Source organism: Nuphar pumila, chromosome 11, assembly GCF_984573655.1.
Source record: "Nuphar pumila chromosome 11, dmNupPumi1.hap1.1, whole genome shotgun sequence".
In the NCBI taxonomy this organism is placed as follows: Eukaryota; Viridiplantae; Streptophyta; class Magnoliopsida; order Nymphaeales; family Nymphaeaceae; genus Nuphar; species Nuphar pumila.
The window spans coordinates 19,970,211-19,993,467 of record NC_143259.1 but is presented as its reverse complement, the minus strand read 5'-3'; the positions used below and the strand labels follow the sequence as shown (position 1 = coordinate 19,993,467).

The following is a 23,257-nucleotide window of genomic DNA, read 5'->3' as shown; positions in this document are numbered from 1 at the left end:
ATCTGTTTATTTGATATTTTAGTATTAAAAATACATTTTTACTGAAATAATATTAAAAAACATGAAAAACATTAATAAAGTTTTAAAAATAATATTCATACATGTCAGTGTCTGTTTCAGCGTGTCCTTGGATATGGATGTCAGAAATGTCACAAATATCATTCTTGGAAAGGGCATGTTTTTGGATAATCTTCCAAAATTGTTGTCCTTGAAAAAGTCTCAAGAACTTGCTGAATTTAAAAAAGCAGAAAATCTTTCATGAAAAATCAAGAAAATACAATAACTCAAATGCATTTTTACTTGTTTTGGTTGAAATTCATTAAGCAACTCAACAGTTAAATGTGCCACTTTTTGTTTTAAAAAATGGTCTGATCATGCTAGGGTAAAATCCTAGCAGTACGGTCTTCATACCACTGGATTCTCATAATTTCTATTCAGGATGAAGACATAACTTTGTCTTATCAACAGGGCAAGATGAAGATCGCTCGTTGTATCCCTGTCACGGTTCTCACATCTGAAGGATCGGATCTGAGAACTCGGGCATTCAAAAGTGCACTTAGAATCTTTTTTAGATAGTTTGATCATAATTCTACTGAAATTGGATTTCCTTGGCCATTGAATTCCTGCCCTTCAATTGGGTTGTTTTACCAAGTCTAGGATTTTGAACCCTCAACAATTTGGCTCAGGGTTTGGAATACATTATTTCAAAGTAAATTCCGAATATTTAACCAAAACAGCAGAAATTCGAACTGGGCTTGAACATAATTATGGATTTCATAGGCAAGCTAATTCAAACACACAGTGCACTCAAGGAGTTTGAGGATCATAAAAAAAAAGATGGATCGAAGTGTTTCTATAATTGATAGCTATGCTTCTTGTAACAACAAAAATAGAATAGATCTTTAAAATCACCACTAACAAAGAAATTGTCCAAAAAAGATAAAAATTTATACATTAGGTGAAATACTTGTGGACCCCTTTTGTATGTGGTAGTGAGAACTAGGGGTATCAATGGATCGGATCTAGTAAAGACCCAGGTGGATCCGAGCCTGGATCTGATTTAAGGTGCTGGTAGCAAGTCTGGTTTCGGGTCCAATCGGATGCACAATAAGAGAAATCATACTCGGATCCTATAAAGATCACATGAACCATATTCCGACCATACCTGATAAAATAATATTCTTTTATCATTTTTACATTGAAAAATAGCAGATCTTAATTGGAACTCAAGTTGGGCCTGGTTCTGGTATGAAATTCCACAAACCATACCCAGCTCCATATATTAATTGGACCCTTTGATTCCGACCCAGACTCTAATCAAACCTCCTTTGTCACCAAACCCTGACCCTATAGGGCTTGGCGTCCGGGTCAAACCCTATACGGGTTTGGTATGGATCAGGCTTGGCTCGTGTGAGGCTCACCTCAGCTCGTATGAGCCCCACCTAAATGGCACCCCTTACCTGGCAGTTACAAGTATATCCATCCAACCAATTGAGTTATCATGCTTTTTTTTAACATGTATGACACATAAATAATATATAAGCTATTTAAACGAGCTTATGCAAGCTGACCCAATAGGAAACACCCTTGTTCATGCTCCACTTGTTTATCTACAATGAACGACCTTGTGCTTAGTGTGCATTCTAAATGAATACAGAGTTTTGAACATTTCTGGTTCGCATATCCTCACAACTCCCAACAAGTGTAGCTCATCGTTTTCCAGTTTTCAGGTCAATCCGAAAGATGGAGAAAATTTGGGGAAGAAGCTGCAATATTTATACTGATAGGAACAAACTAAAGCTAATAAAGACCCTAAGACGTCGCCCACGTGGTCAAAGGCTCATGGACAGAGAGGTCTCCCTTTATCCAATAGGCAGGTGGCCCATATTTCACCTCAAGAGGCAGTCACTTTGGAGGGAGGATCAGGTGCAATGTGGTTGCACACTTTTAGTGTGCTGCTGCACCTGATCACCCACCATCTTTGGAATACAGTCTGTCCGCTGTGGGCCCCAACAGTAGATGGTGGGTGATCAGGTGCAGTAGCACACTTGAAGTGTGCAATCACATTGCACCTGATCTCAATTGGTCGCTTTGTGCTTAGAATAGATTTAGTAATTGAAGCCAGATCACGGGCACATGCATAAAAAGTCATGTAACCAAAGAATCGGAGAAGATAAGACATGTCACTTAGAAGATGAGCATAAACTGACTGTACCAAATTTATTGATGTGGTTAACATAAGAACTCGAGCTCAAACCCGACTTGTACTCGATGGGGTATCAGGCACTGAGATGAAAAATACAACATGAAATGAATGGAAGCAGAGTTTTACAATATGAACTTCAACAGGAGATGCTAGGTTGAGGGGTGATGGAAATGGCAACGGTTACTCATATTCCTAGGATGGTCCTCACCTGGTCCGGTGGATGCCTCAATAAGGACTTAGGTTCAGGATACTGATTCCTTGGATCAACTATAGCACCATAGATAAGATCATAAACTTCTGCAAGTGCCCTTGCCACACGAAGGCAAGCCTGTGATCGCAGTTGAGGAACCTGCATCTGCTCGAATTCTGGAAGGGAGCCTTCACTACCAACAATAATAGCAAAGAAAATTCTAAGACACTCTGAAATTACAGTGGGTGATGTTTCTTCTATCGCTGCTAGAGGTGAGGCAACATCATTAGTTTGTTCTCCACTGACTGAATGCCGAATATAAGACATCTTGCCGGAAAGGCCGCATGCCCTGAGAATGGCATCCACTTCATTGTCCACAAGAATGCTCAGCTGATTCTCAAGCATATATGCGAGGCGACCCACATATTTCTCAGCAACTTCATGCCTCAGCAACGGTTGTTGAATGGCTGACAAACAGTTGAGGAGGAAAATATTGGAGGGAGTTTCAGCGTGCTGCAAGTCAAAGGCAATATCATCATGAATTTCCGTATCGACTTGGTCATTCCCTTATGGTTCAAAATGGTGAAAACCTTACCTAATTTCATCTAATCACATGATAGCAGAAAACTTAATGCACAGAGTGATGATGAAAAGCTGATAAACCACATCCATTTTATTGATACTATACCAAATAAATTTATATTCAATGTAGTAAACAATTATCCACCAACGCAGGACTAGCAAGAAAATTCTATTTGGATTAAGACTAGTGAACCAAGGAAATTTGAACAGCCAAAAAAAAGCAGAAATATTGACATGAGCCAGGACCTGATTCTGTGCAGGGAGCAGAGGAACCAATGAGAATATGGTTCAACTCTAGTTTGCAGCTCTCCCTTTCAAGCTATGAATCAAGATATATTTATTAATTTAAATATAGGGTCATAACTACTGTCTCTGGTGATCTAGATTCCCCAAACATATGATGCATTTCCAAATCTTGAAAAATACATGAATCAATTTAGCACTCAATTGGCATCACAAAATCTTGTTTTCTTTATTTTTCCACAATTAATATCTCAAGCAAGGTGTTCTAGAACCCCAAAAGAACAAAAAAAACTGTTGATTTAAGCTGATCAAAAGTCCAGCATGACCAAACTATTGAGAAAGACAAATTTAGTGAACAGAGAGAAATGCACTGGCATCTTTAAACACGAAAAATGAAGAAAGAATTTCTGAATATTCAGTAAGTATCCATGACTTATAGATTTCTAAAGATCAATATATTTGTACATGATCCAACTGACCTGCAGAGAAGAACTCAAATTAGTGTTATTCAAAAGTGCATCCACTGAAGAAGAAGAAGCTCGACTCAGATGATGTGAATCTGAGCCCAATTTGTTCCGCCTAAATGATAAGGCTGCAACCTTTGATTTTTGGGCATCTGCAACTTGCTCGCACATCTGCAATGAACTTAACAACTTCAAACTATTGACACAGTAACTCCTCTGACTTTTTCTATGCATTGAACAACATTGAAAAAACAATAGTTACTTCACAACTATGCAGGGCCAAGTCATGGCTCATCAACATCCCACCCAAAGCTCTACCTACTCCCAATTTGTCATGCCATATATATGGACATACTAATAATATATTTGGATATGGAACTTCTCCAAGATAATAATGACAAAATCAGCAAGAATGATAAGAGCCTTCTTTTCTGGTTGCGACAACTTTTGCTTCTACTTAGACAACCCATATATTGGTGACATAAGCTACTAGGAAACTTGATCAGATGCTGGTCCAGAAGTATTGATTCTCAAGTTTTATCACTTGTCAAAAGCATGGCCCGACTTTCTTGAGTTGACTTCTTATTGAGATGGAGATAGGAAGAATCAGGTTATGTAGAGGATGTTGGTGAGAGGAACTTTAATGACATACTTCTTAATTTTCCTTGAATAGGAAAGCTGGGTGCTATACTACAGAGGGAGAAGTATATCTTTTTTCTTTTACTATTTACTGTTTTACTTGATCTTTCAGGAACCACATTTATCATATTAGAATTTGTGCAAAGCTTCTCTGTAATTGGAACCAACGTATAGTTTGAGCATTCGGCATTGTTTGGATTGGATGCTAGCACACGTCAAGAAAATATGATACATGTAATGAAATACAAAAGTGCACAAATAGATGCCACTTATGGGCTTGCAAGATTACAAGAATGTGCACAAAAAATATAAAGCCTCTTACAGGCCAATACAAACAAGAACACAAGACACTTATGGGCAAGCACACACACATAAAAATAAATGAATATATTGCTGGAAAATGCTTAAGAAAAGCTTTAATACAATATGGGAATGACCCCATATTTATGGAGGTTTTACATTACACAAGCCAACTAGCCGTTGGACTAGCCCAACAGCTAATTGGGCTAGTCCCAAAGGTTAAAACATAAAAATAGATACAAAAATAAAAGGACTAAAGTGCCCCTAATGGGCACTACCTATTATATGTGAGTAAAATGACCAAAATGCCCCTAAGATATACAAACCTGTAAATATAAATACACACACATATATACACATGTGTATATATGTACATACAAAATATATACGTATATAACTGTGTATATACACATATATATGTCTATACAACTTTAACAATACAGAATATTGCATTAAGCTCCATAATGCTAGAACATGCAAATCTGACTTTTATGGAGCATTTTGCTGCAGAAAAAAGGGAAAAACTTGGATACTGCATTATGGAGCATATTACGGTATCTAGCTTACCCTGTTTAACTTGATAAGCAGGTGCATCAAACTGGTGCCTAAAAGTCAAATTCAAAACCATGATAAATACAGCCAGGTGCAACAATGTAAAACACGTATATGAATTCTATAAATACAAGATGACAAATTAGCATTTTTAACTACATTTTCATTTACCATACAATTTAATTGGTTAAGCAAGATATTCTTTAAACATACCTGTCCAAGATACCCAATACAAAAGAGGAAGATAAAGAATTAGTTTGGCTCGAATGATTAAAAAACAAGTGTTACATTACCTGGACTATGGGATCCAATAACGCAGATATCACTGGTTCAAAATCGGCTTTCTTTCCTGATGCAGCAACCATCATGCTGTTGTATGTGTCAATTATTTCAAGCAGAACTAGGACACCTTCACTTACAGCTGGTGGTGGGGATAGATCGGCTGTTATCAGCGAAGGATACTTTAGGATCTTGTCTCCTCGAGTTTTCAAGATGTCAAAGAATGTCTGTTGAGCAGCATCTTTAAGAACCAACAAGGTATTATAAAGGGCAGTGTCTTTCCCAAGCAAGTCTTGAATCTGTATAGGATGAAACCTTTTAGACAAAAACGAAGATAAAGGTATGCAAAATAGAGAGGAGCAAACTTACAGTATAGCTGTAGAATTCCAGAGTGATGCTGAGTTTATATGAAAGTATGAGACTAGGTTGTGATTGCAAAACTTGCTCAACTCTGACTTTAAAAGGACGGCACACCCCTTCAAATATTCGATCTAGAACAAATGTTAGATCAGTTTCTGATTTTGTTGGAGTATTTCTACTATCTTTGGAGAATCGTCGAGCAGTAGGTCCAGTGTCAACTGCTGCATCAGGATCAAAAAGAACTAGTACAAGCTCCCGTTCTGAAGCTAAAGCCTTAACACAAGCGTAAAAACAACAATCAGTGCAACCAGATGACCAAACAGAACTCCAGCATGAGATAAAAGCACACATACCTGATGTAGCCATCCCAACATGTCGCCTACATAGCGTAAAGGATCATGGGCATGCACTTCAATAGGTCTAGGCAGTCCTCCAGGTCCACCACGCGTCAAAGCACTTATAAACCGTCTAAATAGCGCATTATGCCTCGTATTTGCCACCTGTACGAATATGAAATCATCTCATGGCATTTTATCATGAAGTTGTGTTTGTAAAAGCCCCTGTACAGGTATTATTTTGTCTGCCTCATGAAGTTGTGTTTGTAAAAGCCCTTGTACAGGCATTATTTTGTTCGCCTAAGGAACTTTTGGTCTACAGAAAATTTACCTCTTCTGCACAATATTTGAAAAGAATAGGCCTCTCCTTCAAGCAATGAACAGCTTTCTTCAAAAGATCGCTAACTTCAGTGTTGTCACTATCACCCAATCTCCTGCATTCAGCTTGTACCCACCTGCAATCCATGGATTTTGGCAGGGCAACACATAATTTTTAGTTTTGATAGAGAGAAGACTTATATAAATCAGATATTAACCGAATTCTAAAAAATGAGTGCTGAGTAAATGAGAAAAAGTATTTAGTTGAAGTATCTTGGTTATTGGATGATCACAAATTTGAAAAACACTCAAGAAAGCAGACCAGCCCATCTAAACTGTGCATTCTTTTACCTATAGAAGTTTGTAGTAATCCATAAATAGTTTGTATTTATATGATTCAATATCTTATATGTGGAACACAGTTCTAAAATGCAAGAGGAGTTTATTGGTGCAAGGCAGTAAGCCTTAAGGCACACCCCCACAAAAACAATGAGAAATATACATATAACTGCAGAAGATTATGATAAAAGGAAATTAGAAAATAGACAGAATTCAAAAGGCAAATGAAATCATTTGATAAGACCATCTACGTAGGTAACAGAAATTCAGAAGGCAATGGCATTGTTCCTACAATTCAAAAGGTGACAAAGCCACAACTTATAAGCATATTTTTGGAATGCTGAAGAAAGTTTTACCTGCATAAACGTTCATAAGCACCCTCCTGGTAGACAGCCATCATATCCATCAACTCCAAACCTGCACGCTGTAACACAGAGGCCTTTGGTATCTATACATTTTCTGGTTAATAGGAAAGAAAGCATTACAACAACTAAAGTGATTGCTCAATAATCTAAAGAAAGAAAAGTTTTTCTAATCAAATCAAATGATCTACTATTCATTTTCCCATCAGAAATATCATCAAAGATCTAAGATAAATGTGAATTAGTCTTCTTTGAAGTAAAAGATTACGGTCTAAAAGGATTTGTGTAACTAAAAGAATGCAAGGACCATGTTGCTAGAAAATAACATATACCAAATATGTCAAAAGTAATAAGTTTTCAACACTCAAAATGTGTTTTTAACATTAAACACATGTATCAAGCAGAAATAGTTGTAACTAACAGAAAAAGTGAAAACCTTCAGAACATCACTTCATTAAGCAACTGTTTTAACAGTTTCCAAGTTGGCATGGATATTCCTGTCATGGACTCATAACCGACTTCCTTTTAAAATTCTTCATTCTTCTGTGTAATTCTACAATAGATAGGCTTATGCAATAAGATGATAACAGAAGTTGCTTTAAATTTAAGGCAAAATGCTCCAGTAAGCTCATCAAATCAAGCATGGTAAAAAATACTCAATTCTAAGAGACCAAACTGAAACTGTAAAATCCCCACCACTTAAAACATATCAAGCTAATCTATTAAAAAAAATCACTATAAAATATGAAACATAGCAATAAACAGATCCAGAAGTCAAATTCCAAGGCATAATACCACATCTGCAAACTGTTTTTGACTTTTACAACTTCTGGCCTAGATACCAATTGTCTAGGCAAGGAACCTCCTCCAATCTTCAAAAACCACACCCACATTTCCATAACCAAAAACTTTCATCCAAATATCAACTTCCAGAAAATGATCCAAAAACATAACACCCCCAACCACAATGTTCATTTGCCAAATCTTAACTATATAATCAACCAATCATATTTCACTTTCTGTAAATCTACTGACACAGAATGACTAAACATACCGTAATAACCAGTGGAGAATTAACATGCATTAAAAACACCAGAAATAGTCTTACAACATAGAAAATATCTAAGGTATATTAGATTACTAACAGTTCATTTCCATGTGCACCTGTCAAAGACGACCAGTACCTGATGATGTGTCCTAAGCAATATCTTGCAGTTGGTATGAATCTCCTGAACACGAGCAAGTGCTTTGAAGAAATTCTCGTTCAAGTTTTCCTCCCTCAAAGCAATTATCTATGGTCAGTCATCAATGTCAGTCCATGCTTGTAAATATACAACAAAGTCTTGAAAATTTATAGCTAAATAAATCCCAAACCTCTTCATTGGAAAGCTGATAATCACGAAGAAAACAAGAAACAGTCTCCTGCCTTTGAGTAGTACTCTCAAGCTCCTGCTCAAGTCTCTCAGTAGTGTTAATAATATCTCCAGTTGCTGCATTACAGTTGCTCAATGCTTTTGCAATCCTGTCAAATTTGCAAATTCACCATCATGTTACATAACTGACGTTTGAAATCCATGATTCTTAATGGTTTAGAGCCTTTAAACATGAACTATGTGCTAATACAAAAGAATTCAACTATGATGAACACAACCAGAATAACTCTGCACACTAACAAAGATTCCAATGATATATTCCAAGGCTGGCAGTTGAGATCTCGAGGTATCTTTTACAAGATTCTCTCGTAAGGGTCCAAAATGACATTTGGATGACACTATCCAAAATGCTAGCAACCCAAAGAAAATCCACTTCACCAACTGATGTATGATGCCAGGTTTCTCTGTAATAGTCTCCTTGATACTGAAAAAGAATGCTTATCTGGACAATAGAAGTCCCAAACTCCAAAACTGGCACACTGGTTTTAGTTTTGCAGATAAAAACAAAGGGCCAGTTTGAGTTCGATTTTCTTGGACATGATTAAAGGTGGTTTCGGGAATCTCTCTCCAGAAATAATCCTACATTGATGTAACTATACCCATCTTGGATGCTACCTAATGCATTGAGAGAGAGAGAGAGAGACTTAGTTCTAGATCTCATGAATCTTGCTACATTTCGAATACCGAAGCATTTTCCACAAGCGGAGGAAGCACGGTTTCTGTGTATTCTGTGTATCCAATCCAAACACGGATTTGCATACTTATATCACCGACAATTACCCAAAAAATCCTTCCATAGATATGGCAATCTAGAGAGCATTCAAAGTAAAATTCCGGAAAGCAACACCCCAACGATGATTAAAAGCTGCATCATCCATCCAAGCAACCAAAACTCGAACAATTTAGAGAGAGAGAGAGAGAACAAGGGCACTTCAATGCAATCAATCATAGAAGCATCGCTTGCTGCGATAAATATGGAACTTGGGAAGCATTCAAACTCAACAAAAATCTACTTTTCTCAATCTTTCAATCATCAATGGAACAAAATATGATAAAAAAACAACTGATTTAGCCGTAATTCAAAATCAGAACGTCTAAAACCAAAACGAAACCACGAAAAAAGCAGAAATTCCACTTCAATAAGACCTAAAAACACAAAAAAAATCATACTTATCGCAACACTCCGCCAATCCATTGACGTTCTCCTCCACACGATCCAGTGCCTGCACCAACAAAAAATCGAGATCAGAAAGGAATTTCAAACACTCCCACCAATTGTTTCTTCCGAACGCGACGACGAACGGCACAAGAAGATCGGATCTACGGAATCGGCAACGAATTCCGGGGAGGGGGTATTTTCTTGGGTACCTCCAGTGCGGGGGCAGCGGCGAAGAGGAACTCCTGGTTGATGGAGAGGGACCGCTTCTCGATGGTGGATTGGAGGAGCCTGCGGTCGTGCGGGGCGTTGGTGGTGTAGAAGGAGTCGAGGGTGGCGAGCGACGCCGCCATATCCGGCGAGTCCGTCCTGCACTCCAGCACCTTCTTCAGCTTCCGGGACAACCCCGGCGCCAGATCCACCGCCATCGCCGGCCCTCTCTCTCTACAACGATTCTGAGTCGCGTCTTCTGTTCAACGATTGATCGTCTTTCTCTCCGATGGGCAAAGAGGAGAATATCAGTGCCGCGGGAATCTCCGGGTTTTTGCACTTCTTTTCTCTTTCTTTTTCCTGGTTTTTCTATTTATCTAGGGAATGAGAAGCCCGGAGAAGATATGGTAAAATGGATTGGATTTGGATGGATATCCGATTAGAATTTGGCACAAATAAAGAGCTGGGCGTAGCTGCCTACATCGATTAGGGGTGCAAATGGGTCGGATCCGTAACAGTTAAATACATGGGAGAGTTGAATCTGGTCATATTCGAAACAACCAAAAATTGCAAAACTTTTATCCTGGATCCGACCCATTTGCATCCCTAACATTGATTGGTGCCTACGGACCTACGGTCATTCTGCAGAGTTTTTGGGAGGGTTTCTTCGTGTTTTTTTCAAATCTGACCATACAGTACATACTTGATTTTATAGAAATCCACTTTTGGATTGTCTCGTTCCAACATGAGGTTAAGTTTTTATTAAGTTTGAAAATCAATAATTTAAATTTTTTTTATAAATGTTTGAGACTTAAAATATCATATTTTTTTACTGAAAAAATACAAATCAAGTATCGTTTTCTAGCAAATCGATCATGCCAGATACATCTGCTGGGTCAGATTTGTGAAACCCACCCCAAAAAAACCCCATTCCCTCGCCATAGCCACTTAACTTTTGTTTGCACCTGCTCCCATATCTGAATGTATATTTGGATTGGTTTGAACTTATACCACCAATCTATTTCTAGATTCAGATTTAGGTCAATTTTTTTGTCGCTTGTGTTAAGATCCGACTCAAATCTGATCCGCGTGAACTTTTTTCATGGAAAACTCTTGTTTCAGACCTTTTTAACTTGATCGTGTGGCATAAAATTCGGATCTGGCTTCAACTCTACTACCAAGTATTTGGATCTGGACTCAGACGTAGATGTAAGAGCCTTTGCAAGTCTGAAACCTATTAGCATTTTACCTTGTAGGATCTGATTTTGCATCCTCACATTTCTGGAGTTTTCATGGACACGGATTTTTAAACCCAATCGGATCTTACTGTTTATACAATTACGAATCCATTAAGAATGAAAATGGCTGGACATGGTTCGGGTCACGCTTGGCATTAACACTACTACATTCGCTCTATGAATAGTGGTCCAATCTAGATCTCAGTTGAATCATACCAAACAGCCCAAGGTATGACCATGATCGAAGCATCAAGCCGGCAGGGTCTCTTCCGTGCGTTTAGGGGTGCAAACGGATCGAATGTAATCTCATGTCCCATTTTTATTTCCATATTTGGATCCTTAAAAAAAGATCCAAACGTGCATTGGGATCAGATTTAGATTGGCTTTCTTAGATTATTTTTTTATTCGGATTGGATTTGGATCAGTGCTTTAGGTTAGATCTTATCCAGATTCAGGTCAGAATCTGATCGGATAGCATTTTTCACATGTAAAGAACATATTTTTAAGCATTTTCTTACAAAACCCAGTATTACCAGGTAAATTTAGGATTTGGATTCAACCCTACCTCAACGAATATGATTTAAATCCAAACTCAGATTCAGTCTACTGTTTGTATTGCAGATTGGCATTTAGATCTGGCATGATCAGACCCGTATCCGATCCAGTGTACTCGCTGCCACAGAGTCATAGTTCAAAGTTCCAATTGCATTTAGATCAGTTTTTGTATTGCTAAATGAGTCTACTCCCTGTCACAGCCAACAGGCTTCCTTCATTCACATTAGGAATTCCATTTTCTCTATAGAAGATCCAGACATTCTGATTACGAGTCGTGTGTTCCGCGGAAGGAAGCCAACAGGCTTTCTCCATGCATTTCTGAGGAAGCCTCCTCTTTCCCCCAGCATGCAAACACGCCCTTTGAGTAGATATAAAGCAAGATCAGAGAGGATCAAACTGCCAACATTTAGTTTTAAGATCTGAAGCAAAGATCAGAGAGGGGGTCAAACTGCCAATATTTTGATTCCAGTCAGCATCACAGACTTAGCGACACCAGCACCATGCCACCATACACGGGGCGTATGGATCGTTTAGCATGTTGTAGTGTTGTACTAAGCCTCTGATGTAAATGGATACACATCCCGGCCTGCAATTGGCCAAGGCGCCAGGCTTTGAGCCCGGCTCATTTACATTGTCTATTCCTCACACATTTCTTTGTGGGACTGTCCTACTCCTGATATATTCTGCTATACAGCAAATAAAACGTTGCTCAGCTTGAAAGCACTTTAGAAGCAGGATACATGACAATGGCAAACAGCTGAAATTAAAGAAGAAATCAGAAGCTGCATTGATGAATAAACCATTAACATCATCCCAGTTTTACATCAAGCAATAGATAAACGCAGTCCACATGATATGTCACAAATCAGTCCAAAAGGCACAAGTGACCAACAAACTCAGCATGGGCTTCTTACGTATTAAGGCACCAGTCCCAGCGGCTCCCTTGCTGGAAGCAAAAGCACCCCACAAGCTGGACGGAAAGCAAAGGCGATGATGCGGCAAGAGCGCCAACGAGCTCTCTATATGCATCTTGGGAAAAAGGACTGACCAACATAACCTCCAGCCATGGCCCTCCTCACATTTGTCTCAAATAACCTAGGATTGTCTCTAAGAACAACGGCAGCATCATGATTCAGGGGATCTTCGTGATTAGGTTGCTGCATGCACACAACAAAGGGCAGGATGGTTCGGATACTTTGAGAATAAGAAGAGCAACAAGAACAAGGTAACAAAATGTTGTCTAGACAATCAACCAACACACCGTAGAACATATAAAACCACAACCTTCACTTGAAAAAGTAGAAGAGGAGCATCGGTTGCCTTAGAAGCAGAAAAACAATTATCAAACTGATTTCTAACAAACCAGCATCATTTAATAATGCCTCTAAACCATAACAGAACATCGAGGTTTCTTGGTGCAGTGGTAGTTCTTCTCAGAACAAAATGCAGATCAGTGACAAAGGTAATAACGGTTCCATCAGGTGTTGACCCAATGTAGGCAAGGCCTGATGAAAGATGATGATGATATTGATCAATGGTCAGCGCAATATAGACAACAACAAAAAAAAGTTTATAGGTATCAAGTACAGGTTTTCACTATAGACCATGCCGTCAATCAAACTTCCTGAGCACAATAAACTCTATCACAAAAGATTGCTTTTTTTACTACAACCACAACCGACAAAAGACCAACTTATCAACAAAGGTTCAAATGAACCAACTCACAACCAAAGTTCTAATACATCTCTAATATAAACCTGATGAATAATCCAATTCTAAGCATTGATATGTGCATGTTTTGTATTAGATATTGGTATCAAAAGAAATTGTGTGATGATCAGAAAAAAGTAAAAGTTGGTTGTTTGAACATGATTATGGCTCACAAATATACATGACTTTGAGTTAAATATTACACATGGATAAAGACTAGAATGACTGTCTCAGAACCTCTGATCAAGTACCAGACCTTATTTTTCCTTCTCAGATTTGGTCTCACCTACCAAAGTCAAAGAACAACAATCCCACACCACCATCTCAGCCCTTGAGAGGCAACAGTACAACAGTAAACATGAATCCAAAAGTGATGAAGAAAGACAACAGGTTGATGGAAAATAGGAAAACGGCTTATTAAATCATTTTGAGCTTCACTAAGTAACCAAGCATACAGAAGCACCTGGAGTGGTGAAGGAGATGCTTGAGTATGAGAATATGAAATAAGAAACCCCTAGGAGTTAGCACAGTCAAAATACTAGAAACTCAGTTTTGGTCAAGTTATATATACAGAGTAATTATAGTCTAGACCATAAAATGGATTAAGTTGCTCAAGTGAACAAACCGTGACCTAGAAGTCAACGAGAAGGATGCCGTACCCTCTCTAAGTCAGGTGATGAGGGCAGACATTGTTCAGTTGATGGAAATGCTGCAGGTTCAAAGCCCACAGAGTTCGGTAACCAAAGACTTCACTACCCATAATCTCTTTGGCAAGGTTCATCATTATCAGAAGATAGGGAAACACACACACACAGAAGACATGGTCATGCAGCCATTTGCATCCAGTGATTTGATCCAGAGTTCGGTAACCAAAGACTTCACTACCCATAATCTCTTTGGCAAGGTTCATCATTATCAGAAGATAGGGAAACACACACACAGAGAAGACATGGTCATGCAGCCATTTGCATCCAGAGATACATATAAACACAAGTCAGTCTAAATATGCGCAATCAGACCCATCCACTTAAGCTCCAAATATAGAAATTACATCAAAATGAAAATAGCACTAGATATAATTACAAGAGGCAGGAAGTAAGCAAGTCAACATCAGAATCATAACCAGAAGGTAACTACGAGCAAAACCAAAATAAATTCTCAAAACATGTCAAAAGATTAGAGGGAGCAGAATTACCGTGAAAAGATGATTCAGACCATAAATGATAGTATTTATATTAAGAACTGGTTTCCAATCTTCACGTAGTATGTTAAGGCATACATTTCCCTCTAAGTCAATATTTGGATGATAAACCTGTAAATATTTGGATGACGGTGTTATTGAATATTAATAACACATTCGAACAAAAAATCATAATGAAAGAAGCTTTTTACTTATTTTCCAGGAAACACACCTTAGTTTTACACTTGACTTTTGGTGCTTCATGTGGATATATAGGAGAAACCTGGAAAGTAAACAGAAATGTACCACCTCTGGCACAAAACAATAACACATGAACTTAATTTCAAGCATATATTAAGCTAAGAGAATTTCAGTGACACAAAATATCAGGCAGAGGGCTTGACCAGTTCAGCACGATCGAAGAGATATGGCTCATTTATAAAAGTTATGGAAGAAATGCACACAGGATCACAACTGTTTAATATCAGACAATTTGTATAGAGATAGACAGAAAGTTGCAAGGACGTTTCAAAACCAACCAACCAACCATCTTATATTAATGAGGTAGAAATGGAGTCTCATGCTGGCACGTAAAAGGATGACAACATATAATACAAATCATATTTTCTCAGAAATGAAAGCAGAAAAGGAACCTTAAAATCATGTCTACTAGGAAATGCATTAATATTATCATACAAATTGATGAAAGTGAGTGCATCTTACAGATAATATCCTTCATCAGGCCTAATGCTGATCTCAAAGTTCATTAGGTCATCCTTTCCATTTGGAAATGATATGCTAGTTGTTTTGGGCAGGTTGAGCTCACTTATGTCTGCAAATTTCATGCTCAAGCATAATTAGAGATCTTCCAAAGAGAGAATTTCAAACAGAAACATGTGAAACATTAAGCAGGAATATATCTATCAATGATTCAATATATTTGCCAAATTGCAACGTTCATCTTGATTAAAATGTCAATTACAAGACTCAGCTGTAGCTCATAGGAAATCAATGAGTCGATTTTAAAAGCTATAGATGCTATGATAAACGACACAGAAATGTGACACCAGTCAGTTACCCATCCCCTCTTCCCCCACCGCAATTTGAGTTCTATAGCAATTATAGAACAATATAATCTTAAACATGTCAGCACCAGAACATACATTAATAACCTCATGAAGTGCATAATAGCTTTCCACTTTTCCTCAATAAAAATATGTGAAAATAACAATGAATTCTTGAAATTAGATTCCAGCATGCTTTATGCACATTTTGGCTTCCAGCAACATAAAGGAAAATTATGATGTTAAAGCAAAATAGATATCCAACATTTGGGGCACATATCAATTCTGAAAACAAAAACCTTTATGAAGTCGCAACTCCCCAGCAGTTTGCTTCTTAATCGGCCTGCCGTTAGCATTCTCAGCAGCTTCTCTTTGCTTCTCCTTTACTTTAAAAAGCTTAATCATTGTACCTACATATTCAGTTCCCAAAAACGAAAGAGTAAACTGAAATTAGCAAGCTCCTAGTGCAAACATTAAGCTAGTGTCCAAATCCCACAAACTCATCAACAACAAGGTGATGCTTAGTTATCATAAAGTTTAAAATACAAAGAGCAGAGAATAAAGGGCAATCATACAACTAACTCAAGCTAATATTACAAATGCTCTAGCAAAGACAATACCAATGATTGTTTAATTTGATTGAAAAATGCAGCAAATATGCTGCTAGCTTATAGAAATACTAATTGATTAAAATGATGGTCAACAAGTATGTCTGTTTTACAATCATGGGATAAAAACATTCCTTCCTTATTTCTCGCTAGCCAAGCTCAGGATATGCAACATTCCTTCCTTTACTAGCTAAATTTCCATAATATATCATTAAAAAGAACTCCGACAAGTTGCCCAGATCATCCCGGTTGAGACAACTGAGTCACGATTGGCATCCAAAATGAAGTTCTCAATCTTCCAACCATGACTAAAAGGGTTACATAAAAAATATACGAGGATGAGAAGAATTATGCTTTGAATAGTGACAAGGACTAGAAGTGAAGAAGGGCATACAGACCTCAAACCCTGGTATCTTTGTCATATCTGTATTCTATAAAAAAAAGAAATATTAAGGAAATTTCCTTAAATGGCGTCCACGGTTCCAACAAATTAGTGAATCAAACACCGGCCCCGCGCGCCCCTCCCTCCCACCCCGCCCCCACCCAAAAAAAAAAGAAAGATAGAAAGTGAATATCACCAAACAATACAATCACAAAATTAAAAGACAAGAATAACCAACATGCTAGATATAGAAGTCATGAATGAAAATCCTTGATCCTTTCCCTCAAAAAAAAAATCCCTCGATCCTCCATCAATTCTAAACAAACAGCACATGATGCACCCCGATCATCATATCGAGATCTTTCAAACTCCACTATATCAAATCATCTGCACAGTTCTTTCAAATTCCAAAATCTCAAAATATCCATAAGTGAATAAGGAAACCCCTCTAACCAAAGAAAATCAGAAAAAAGCTTTCCCTATGACCAACAAAATCCAAGCCATCCACACAAATCCGACTTTTTAGAGCCAAAACCCTGAAACGGGAAACCAAGGGCTCCCAATTTCTAGAAATCAAGACGCCCTTACCTCCGTCAACCGAAAAAGCAGTGACCCCTTCTTATTCTCCTCCTCCGAGGCAAATACTATCCTCTTCACTCAAACAAAAGTTTCTTCTTTTTCTGCGCCAATTACGGCAAAAAAAACCCAGAAAAAAGGTGGAATCAAACAAATTGAAAAGAAAATCGCCTTTTGATAGGGACAAAAACGAATAAAAGTAAGAAACGTAAAGAGAGGAGAAGAAGAAGATGATGATGATGAAAAAGGTGAAAATTCGGAAAATATGCAACAAAAAAGGACGAGAAGAAAAGGAAATTCGATGCCGAGAAGGAAGAAAAAAGAGGAGGAGGAGAAGAGAATTTACGATCGGATTCACGACGATCGATCGGCCGGATCTCTCTCTCTACGGTTAAAGGGTTTTCTCTTCTCCTCTTCCGCCGTGGGGGCTGCTTCCTTTACAAGTTTATGTTTCTCTCTCTCTCGCTCTTTTTCATCCACGCCATGGGAACCATGGGTTTATATAGTGCCGGTGTTGACAGGACGACCAAAATAGCGGCTCTCCTCGGATCCGGACCCGAAGCAAATACGGCTACAACGGTTCGGGCCGTAAATCCAAAACCGGACTGCATGATCCGGCAAATCTGCGAATGAATCAGGGTTTTCTTATGGGCACGTTTGGAAGAGATAAAGATGTAGGAAAAATGAAAAACCCTGATGAATTTTTTTAAGAGAGTTTTTCTAAAAAGTATATTTTTTATATAAAATATTTCTCCATGGAGGTGGTGTGGAGGAATGTTTTCGATGAAGAAAAATTTTATTTTTACACTTTCCACCTTTCATCTCACCATCTCATCCTCCTCCTCTATCTCAATTTTTCATAATTTTACATTCTTTTTTTCTCACGTTACACAAACAAATGAAAAACATTTTTTTGGAGACCTTCTCACATAAAAAACTCTCGTAGGCCAAACTTTTTTTTCCTATGAGAATTTTTCTCTCTTCCAAACTTGCCCTATAAGGATCTTGATAGATCTGAACCAGAGAAAACCTTACCAATTCCGGACCTTATTTCGGGTCGGATACAATCAGATAATTGGACCGCGGTTATTGGCCTTGGGATTAGGGGTCTCTAGGTCTGAAACGTGGCTGATCCGAATATTATTCTGAATTTTTAGTAATAAGTTCAAATCCAAGTAAGGATCCCAACAAGATAAGGTAAAATTGAATCCAGTGGGAACTACCCGTATCCAAAAGGTGAGCCAGATTCCTGTTGGGCCCGGGTCAGAGCTACACCTTTGCACCCAAGAGCCACATAAAGTACAAAACTACAAAGAAACAAAAAAAAAGAAGGAAAAGATTCGTATCAATCATGCTAATAGAGTTTGATTTAACTTACGAAACAATTAGGATGTGATTAAATACCTTGGTTTTGATAATTGAGTTATTTTTATTTGGATAGTCCAAGGAAAGAACCGCCCCATCATAAATATATGGAGCCGAGTATGGTTTGTGAAATTTCACACTAGACTCGGCCCAACCGTGTTTCGATTAAGATCTGTATTTTTTCAATGTAAAAAAAATAAAAAATATTATTTTACCGGGTATGGTCCAGGTTTGATTCATGTAATCCTTATAGGATCTGGGTATAGTTTCTTTTATGGTGGATCCAATTGGACCGGAGACAGGAACTAGTTGCACAATCTCAAATCAGGTATGAGTTTGGTTTCACCTAGATCCGAACCAAACCTGACCTGACCCGATGACACCCCCTACTAACATGTATTAGTATTTGATCTGGTCTCACTTAGTTAGACTAATTTTAGTCTTTATATTATATTCAGATTATTATTATTACTTGTTTGCATCTATTCCAAACCCGATCTTGGGACAAGCCCGTGTGCCAAGGTGAGAAGCTGATCAAACTAGCCGGTTGCCCCCTCCCACCGTTGGATTCAAGCCCACTTCATGGAATTTCAACGATATATGAACTTAGATCCAGATCCGTTCCATACAATCTGGATCATCCATATTTCAAAACATGTCCAGTCCATCTGCACTCCAGGATGCCATTATTGTGACAAAAACCTTTGAAACAGCAAAATAACGATAACCAATTTTTTGCGAGAAATTGAATTTTTTGATAATTTTCATATTTTGATTGGCAACATATCACAAATATCAATACATTAAAAATAAAAAAATCAAATTTTAAGAAGTAAAGAACTATAAAATAAAAGTACTATTTTCCCATTAAATAGCTGGCATATTATTGGTAAATATCATGGTAGAATCCTCACTTTTTTTTGTTAATGTTAAATCATGATATTTAAAAAACCACGATATTTTGGCCGGTTTAAAATGGTGGTTGTGGCACATTGTGTGTTTTCTTTATATATTTCTAAAATATCTCCGATATTTGTCAGTACGTGGCTTAACCTTGTCTATATACTTTCATTTAAGGGAAGAAAAGGTCCCTCATATCTGAAGAAAGGAATCCGTGATGTCAGTGTCCTTCCAATGACTAATCTGTCCAAGGACATTGAACTTTTTTTGTCAGGATGAGGGTTGGCCTAGTGGCGTGGGCCTTAACTGTTAGATGCGCAGTCAAGGGTTCGATTCTCATGGGGGTAGTCTTTCTGCACAAGCCAACGCTTAACATAGGTCCCGCGGCAGGGATCCTAGACTCAAAGTTTTACGCTGCCAGCACGATGACCGTGCTTATGGTAGGCTGAGCCAGCGCCACCAGGTTTTTGTGTCGGGTGCGGTTTCTTGAGCTTGTGTCAGAGTCATGCTCAAACCAAGTATTTTAGGCCCGATCCAGTTAAAGGGCCAAGCCTCTTTAGCCTTGCCTCGTGTATTTTATATATGGGCTTGGACCGAATTGGATCCAATTATTTGAGCGAGCTAGGCTGGCCTGAGTTAATTTGGGCTTGAGTTACACTTTGCAGCCCGAGCCTGAGCCCGAGCCAGCCAGGTAAGTTCAATCTGGCACTTGGCCCGATGGTCAGCCCTACTCAGAGCAGATCAGGTGATATGTCAAATCGCTTTAGGAAAGTGATTTGACATCTTCACCGTTCATTGCTGAATGGTGAGGATGTTGGACATTTTGGGTTACGGGTCCAACCCACAGTCTGACCCGGTTTGACACCATCTTAGTGGGTCACGTAAGTGGCTGATTAATGGAAATAGTGGGTGGGAGTTACGTGAATGTGGAGAGACCACATTCACGTAACTGCTCAATTCCTCCATTATATAAAGAGGATAGGGGTTACGAACTTGATGAGAGTTCGTAACATATCCCTGCCAAAAGTAAGTTCTGCATTCAGGCTTAAGCAGAATAGGGTCCTGCTCACCGTCGACATAAGGCCTGGGCTCATTATGGGCGTCGACCGGCTGAGGAGAACGCCGAACTTCCTACACGATCAATGGCGAATCCAGGTACGCTCCCTGTCTTGTTGTATTTACAGGGTATCGCCCAACATTGGGTTATGGGCCCACTAATACCACGCATTCCCGCTACGTGTGGTTGTGTAGGCCATTTTCGGTGATTTGGCATCGATGGAGTCGTCGTGGGGCGACAACCACCGATTAGCAGCAGACTGTCGCCATGGTGCGACAGTCTTCACCGGCAAATGTCACCGTAAAGGGCGACATTATATTCCTGGTTCAGGCAAAACCAAAAAATGTGTGTTTGATACCTGTGGCCGTTGGGCTACAGGGAGGTTTTGCTGTCGCCGGGATCATCGCCGGAGCCGTCGGGTTGCGGGGTTGGCCGGCGTCTGGGCTTTTTGCCGGAAAGCTGCACGTGTCAGCGGCAGTCCTGCTGGCGCCATTGATAGCCCCACCTCATTGCCGGAGTAGACGGTTAACAGGCGGCGACAATAAAAAAAAAATTATTTAAACCCTTACCTGTCGCCGGGGAGGAGGTGGGTTCGCCGGGGTTTTCGTCGTGGGGCGTTTTGCCGGCAAGGGCAGCCATTGGCCGGCGGCATCCTTGCTGATGTCGTTGGGGCTGCCGCCGGACTGGCAGGCACTGCCATGCCCTTCTACCATCGGACGGCAAGGCCGTGGATCGTCGTCGTGGGGTGACGTCGTCTGACAGGAGGGGTGGTCGCCGGACCGACATCACCGTGGGGTGACGCAGGTCGCCGGCAGCTGCGCCGGTCGCCGTGACGGCGACGTGGGTCGCCGTGGAACCGAAAAGGGCGGAAACCCCCTTTTCGGTTTCCCTAAAACTGAAACAGAAACCATCGGGTTTCTGTTCAGGTTTTAAAAGGAGACTGGATCGGGTCCGATCCAAACCCATTAAGGTCCAGGGTTTGTTTCGGACCGGGTTGAACCCGGGTCCATGAAGGACCGGGTCTTACCCGGCATCAGGTTTGGACCGGGTCGTACCCGGGTCCATGTTGGACCGGGTCGTACTCGGTATCCGGTTTGGACCGGGTCATACCCGGATCCATGTAGGACCGGGTCATACCCGGGTCCATGTTGTACCGGGTCGAACCCGGTATCTGGTTTGGACCGGGTCATACCCGGATCCATGAAGGACCGGGTCATACCCGGTATCCGTTCTGGACCGGGTCCGACCCGGGTCTGTTTTGGACTGGGTCCGACTCGGGCCTGTTTAAGACTGGGTCTAACCCGGGTTCTGTTCGGGCCGGGTCTGATCCGTATTAAGTATGGGTCAGGTCAGACCCAGATCCCATTTAAAACTGGGTTGGATCCATAAAAACAGGATCCAAACACTATTGAGACTGAATCGGATCAGGAACCTGATCCGACCTCTTCCGGAACCGGTTCGGAGCCGTTTTTGACCGGTTCTTTTCAGTTTCTCACCAGTTCCGAGATGCAGAGACTCTGTTTTCATAAATATAAAGAAATACAGGGATTTTGGCATACGGTTATGGGGTTTTATGAACTTTTGTTCATATTAAGTATCGGTTTATAAGGTTCAGAACCGGTTCAGACCCTTAGATGACCGGTTCGGGGCAGTTTCAGACTGGTTCAAAGTGTTTTTAGACCGGTTCCTACATGTGGACCCTGAGTTTTACCCATATGAGCATGCTTTTGTTATTTTTCATGCTTTATAAAGTATTTATTTTGAATAATGTATGACTTATGCATGTTAATTCATGTATTTAACGTTGGTTAAGTTATGCATGATGATTTTAAGCATGAATTATGATTACATTTATGACAATTAGTTTATGCATTTTTTGTTGAAGTATAAACTGATATTATGTCATGAATATACATGCATTAAAATGTGTGCATGGGCGTGCTCCATAATACAAATAGGTTTTTCGGTAAAAGATTTTGATTGAACGATTTATGTAATCACCAAAGTAATCTGAATCGTGTTAATTAAGGTTTCTTTGGATCGTATTAAGATTCGTAATTATGATTGTGTGTGAATTTATGAAACATCGATTCTACCCAAAGGTAGGTCGTTGTGTTCCAAATTTACACAGGGTGTAATAGTAGATGTGCATTCCAGCCCATGAAGCATGTTCGTACCCAAAGGTACAATGCTGAATTGCCTCTAGATTCATGATCTACTAGTTTCACCAACTGAAGTCAATTCCTTGAGAATTAAAGAGACGGAGCAATTATGAGTATTGTCGTTTTCACCAAAGTGAAACGATAATGGCTCAACTATGCTTGTCTCAGAAAAGGTGAATAATAAGGGGTCTCATATTTACCTTTTCAATATAAATCTCGTATAGAGCGATTTATCACCCACTCATACGAAAAATAGAAAAACTGTTTTGAAGGTTGTCTATGAGAAGTGGGAGCGCTCAAAATGATGTCTATGAGAAGTGGGAGTATTCGAATAATCTTAGCCTGTTGCTTTTGCAATCTTGAGTGGCTTAGAATATTTGAGGTGTTATCTCTTACTGCAAGACAGTGAAGGAATTTCTGAAATCCATTGGGACATAAATTATTAATTTTATACGAGATTTTATCTCAGGCCATTTGGATAAAGAACTTCAT

General features: G+C 39.3%; 2 protein-coding genes across 4 annotated transcripts; both read right to left on the bottom strand.

Moving 5' to 3' along the window:
• Window positions 1-2,198: 2,198 nt before the first annotated feature.
• On the bottom strand, window positions 2,199-10,321 carry LOC149822160 (conserved oligomeric Golgi complex subunit 6-like). Its single transcript, XM_089980039.1, has 11 exons — window positions 9,971-10,321; window positions 9,773-9,825; window positions 8,544-8,691; window positions 8,354-8,461; window positions 7,164-7,231; window positions 6,482-6,605; window positions 6,169-6,315; window positions 5,825-6,088; window positions 5,470-5,754; window positions 3,701-3,856; window positions 2,199-2,909 (listed from the first exon to the last, which is right to left on the bottom strand). The coding sequence occupies exons 1-11, from the start codon at window positions 10,184-10,186 to the stop codon at window positions 2,391-2,393; spliced, it is 2,088 nt and encodes a 695-aa protein (XP_089836165.1). The 5' UTR covers window positions 10,187-10,321; the 3' UTR covers window positions 2,199-2,390.
• Window positions 10,322-12,524: 2,203 nt separating this feature from the next.
• On the bottom strand, window positions 12,525-17,765 carry LOC149822159 (NEDD8-conjugating enzyme Ubc12). 3 transcript variants are annotated; one of them, XM_089980159.1, is made up of 7 exons: window positions 17,628-17,760; window positions 17,294-17,385; window positions 16,015-16,125; window positions 15,375-15,483; window positions 14,884-14,962; window positions 14,667-14,783; window positions 12,525-12,918 (listed from the first exon to the last, which is right to left on the bottom strand). In XM_089980159.1, the coding sequence occupies exons 3-7, from the start codon at window positions 16,118-16,120 to the stop codon at window positions 12,781-12,783; spliced, it is 549 nt and encodes a 182-aa protein (XP_089836285.1). In that variant the 5' UTR covers window positions 16,121-16,125; window positions 17,294-17,385; window positions 17,628-17,760; the 3' UTR covers window positions 12,525-12,780. The 3 variants fall into 3 exon arrangements, with proteins under 3 accessions (XP_089836285.1, XP_089836284.1, XP_089836286.1); XM_089980158.1 differs by lacking the exon at window positions 17,294-17,385 and having other exon boundaries at window positions 17,628-17,765; XM_089980160.1 differs by lacking the exons at window positions 12,525-12,918; window positions 17,294-17,385 and adding an exon at window positions 13,057-13,266 and having other exon boundaries at window positions 17,628-17,765.
• Between the last annotated feature and the right edge of the window lie 5,492 nt (window positions 17,766-23,257).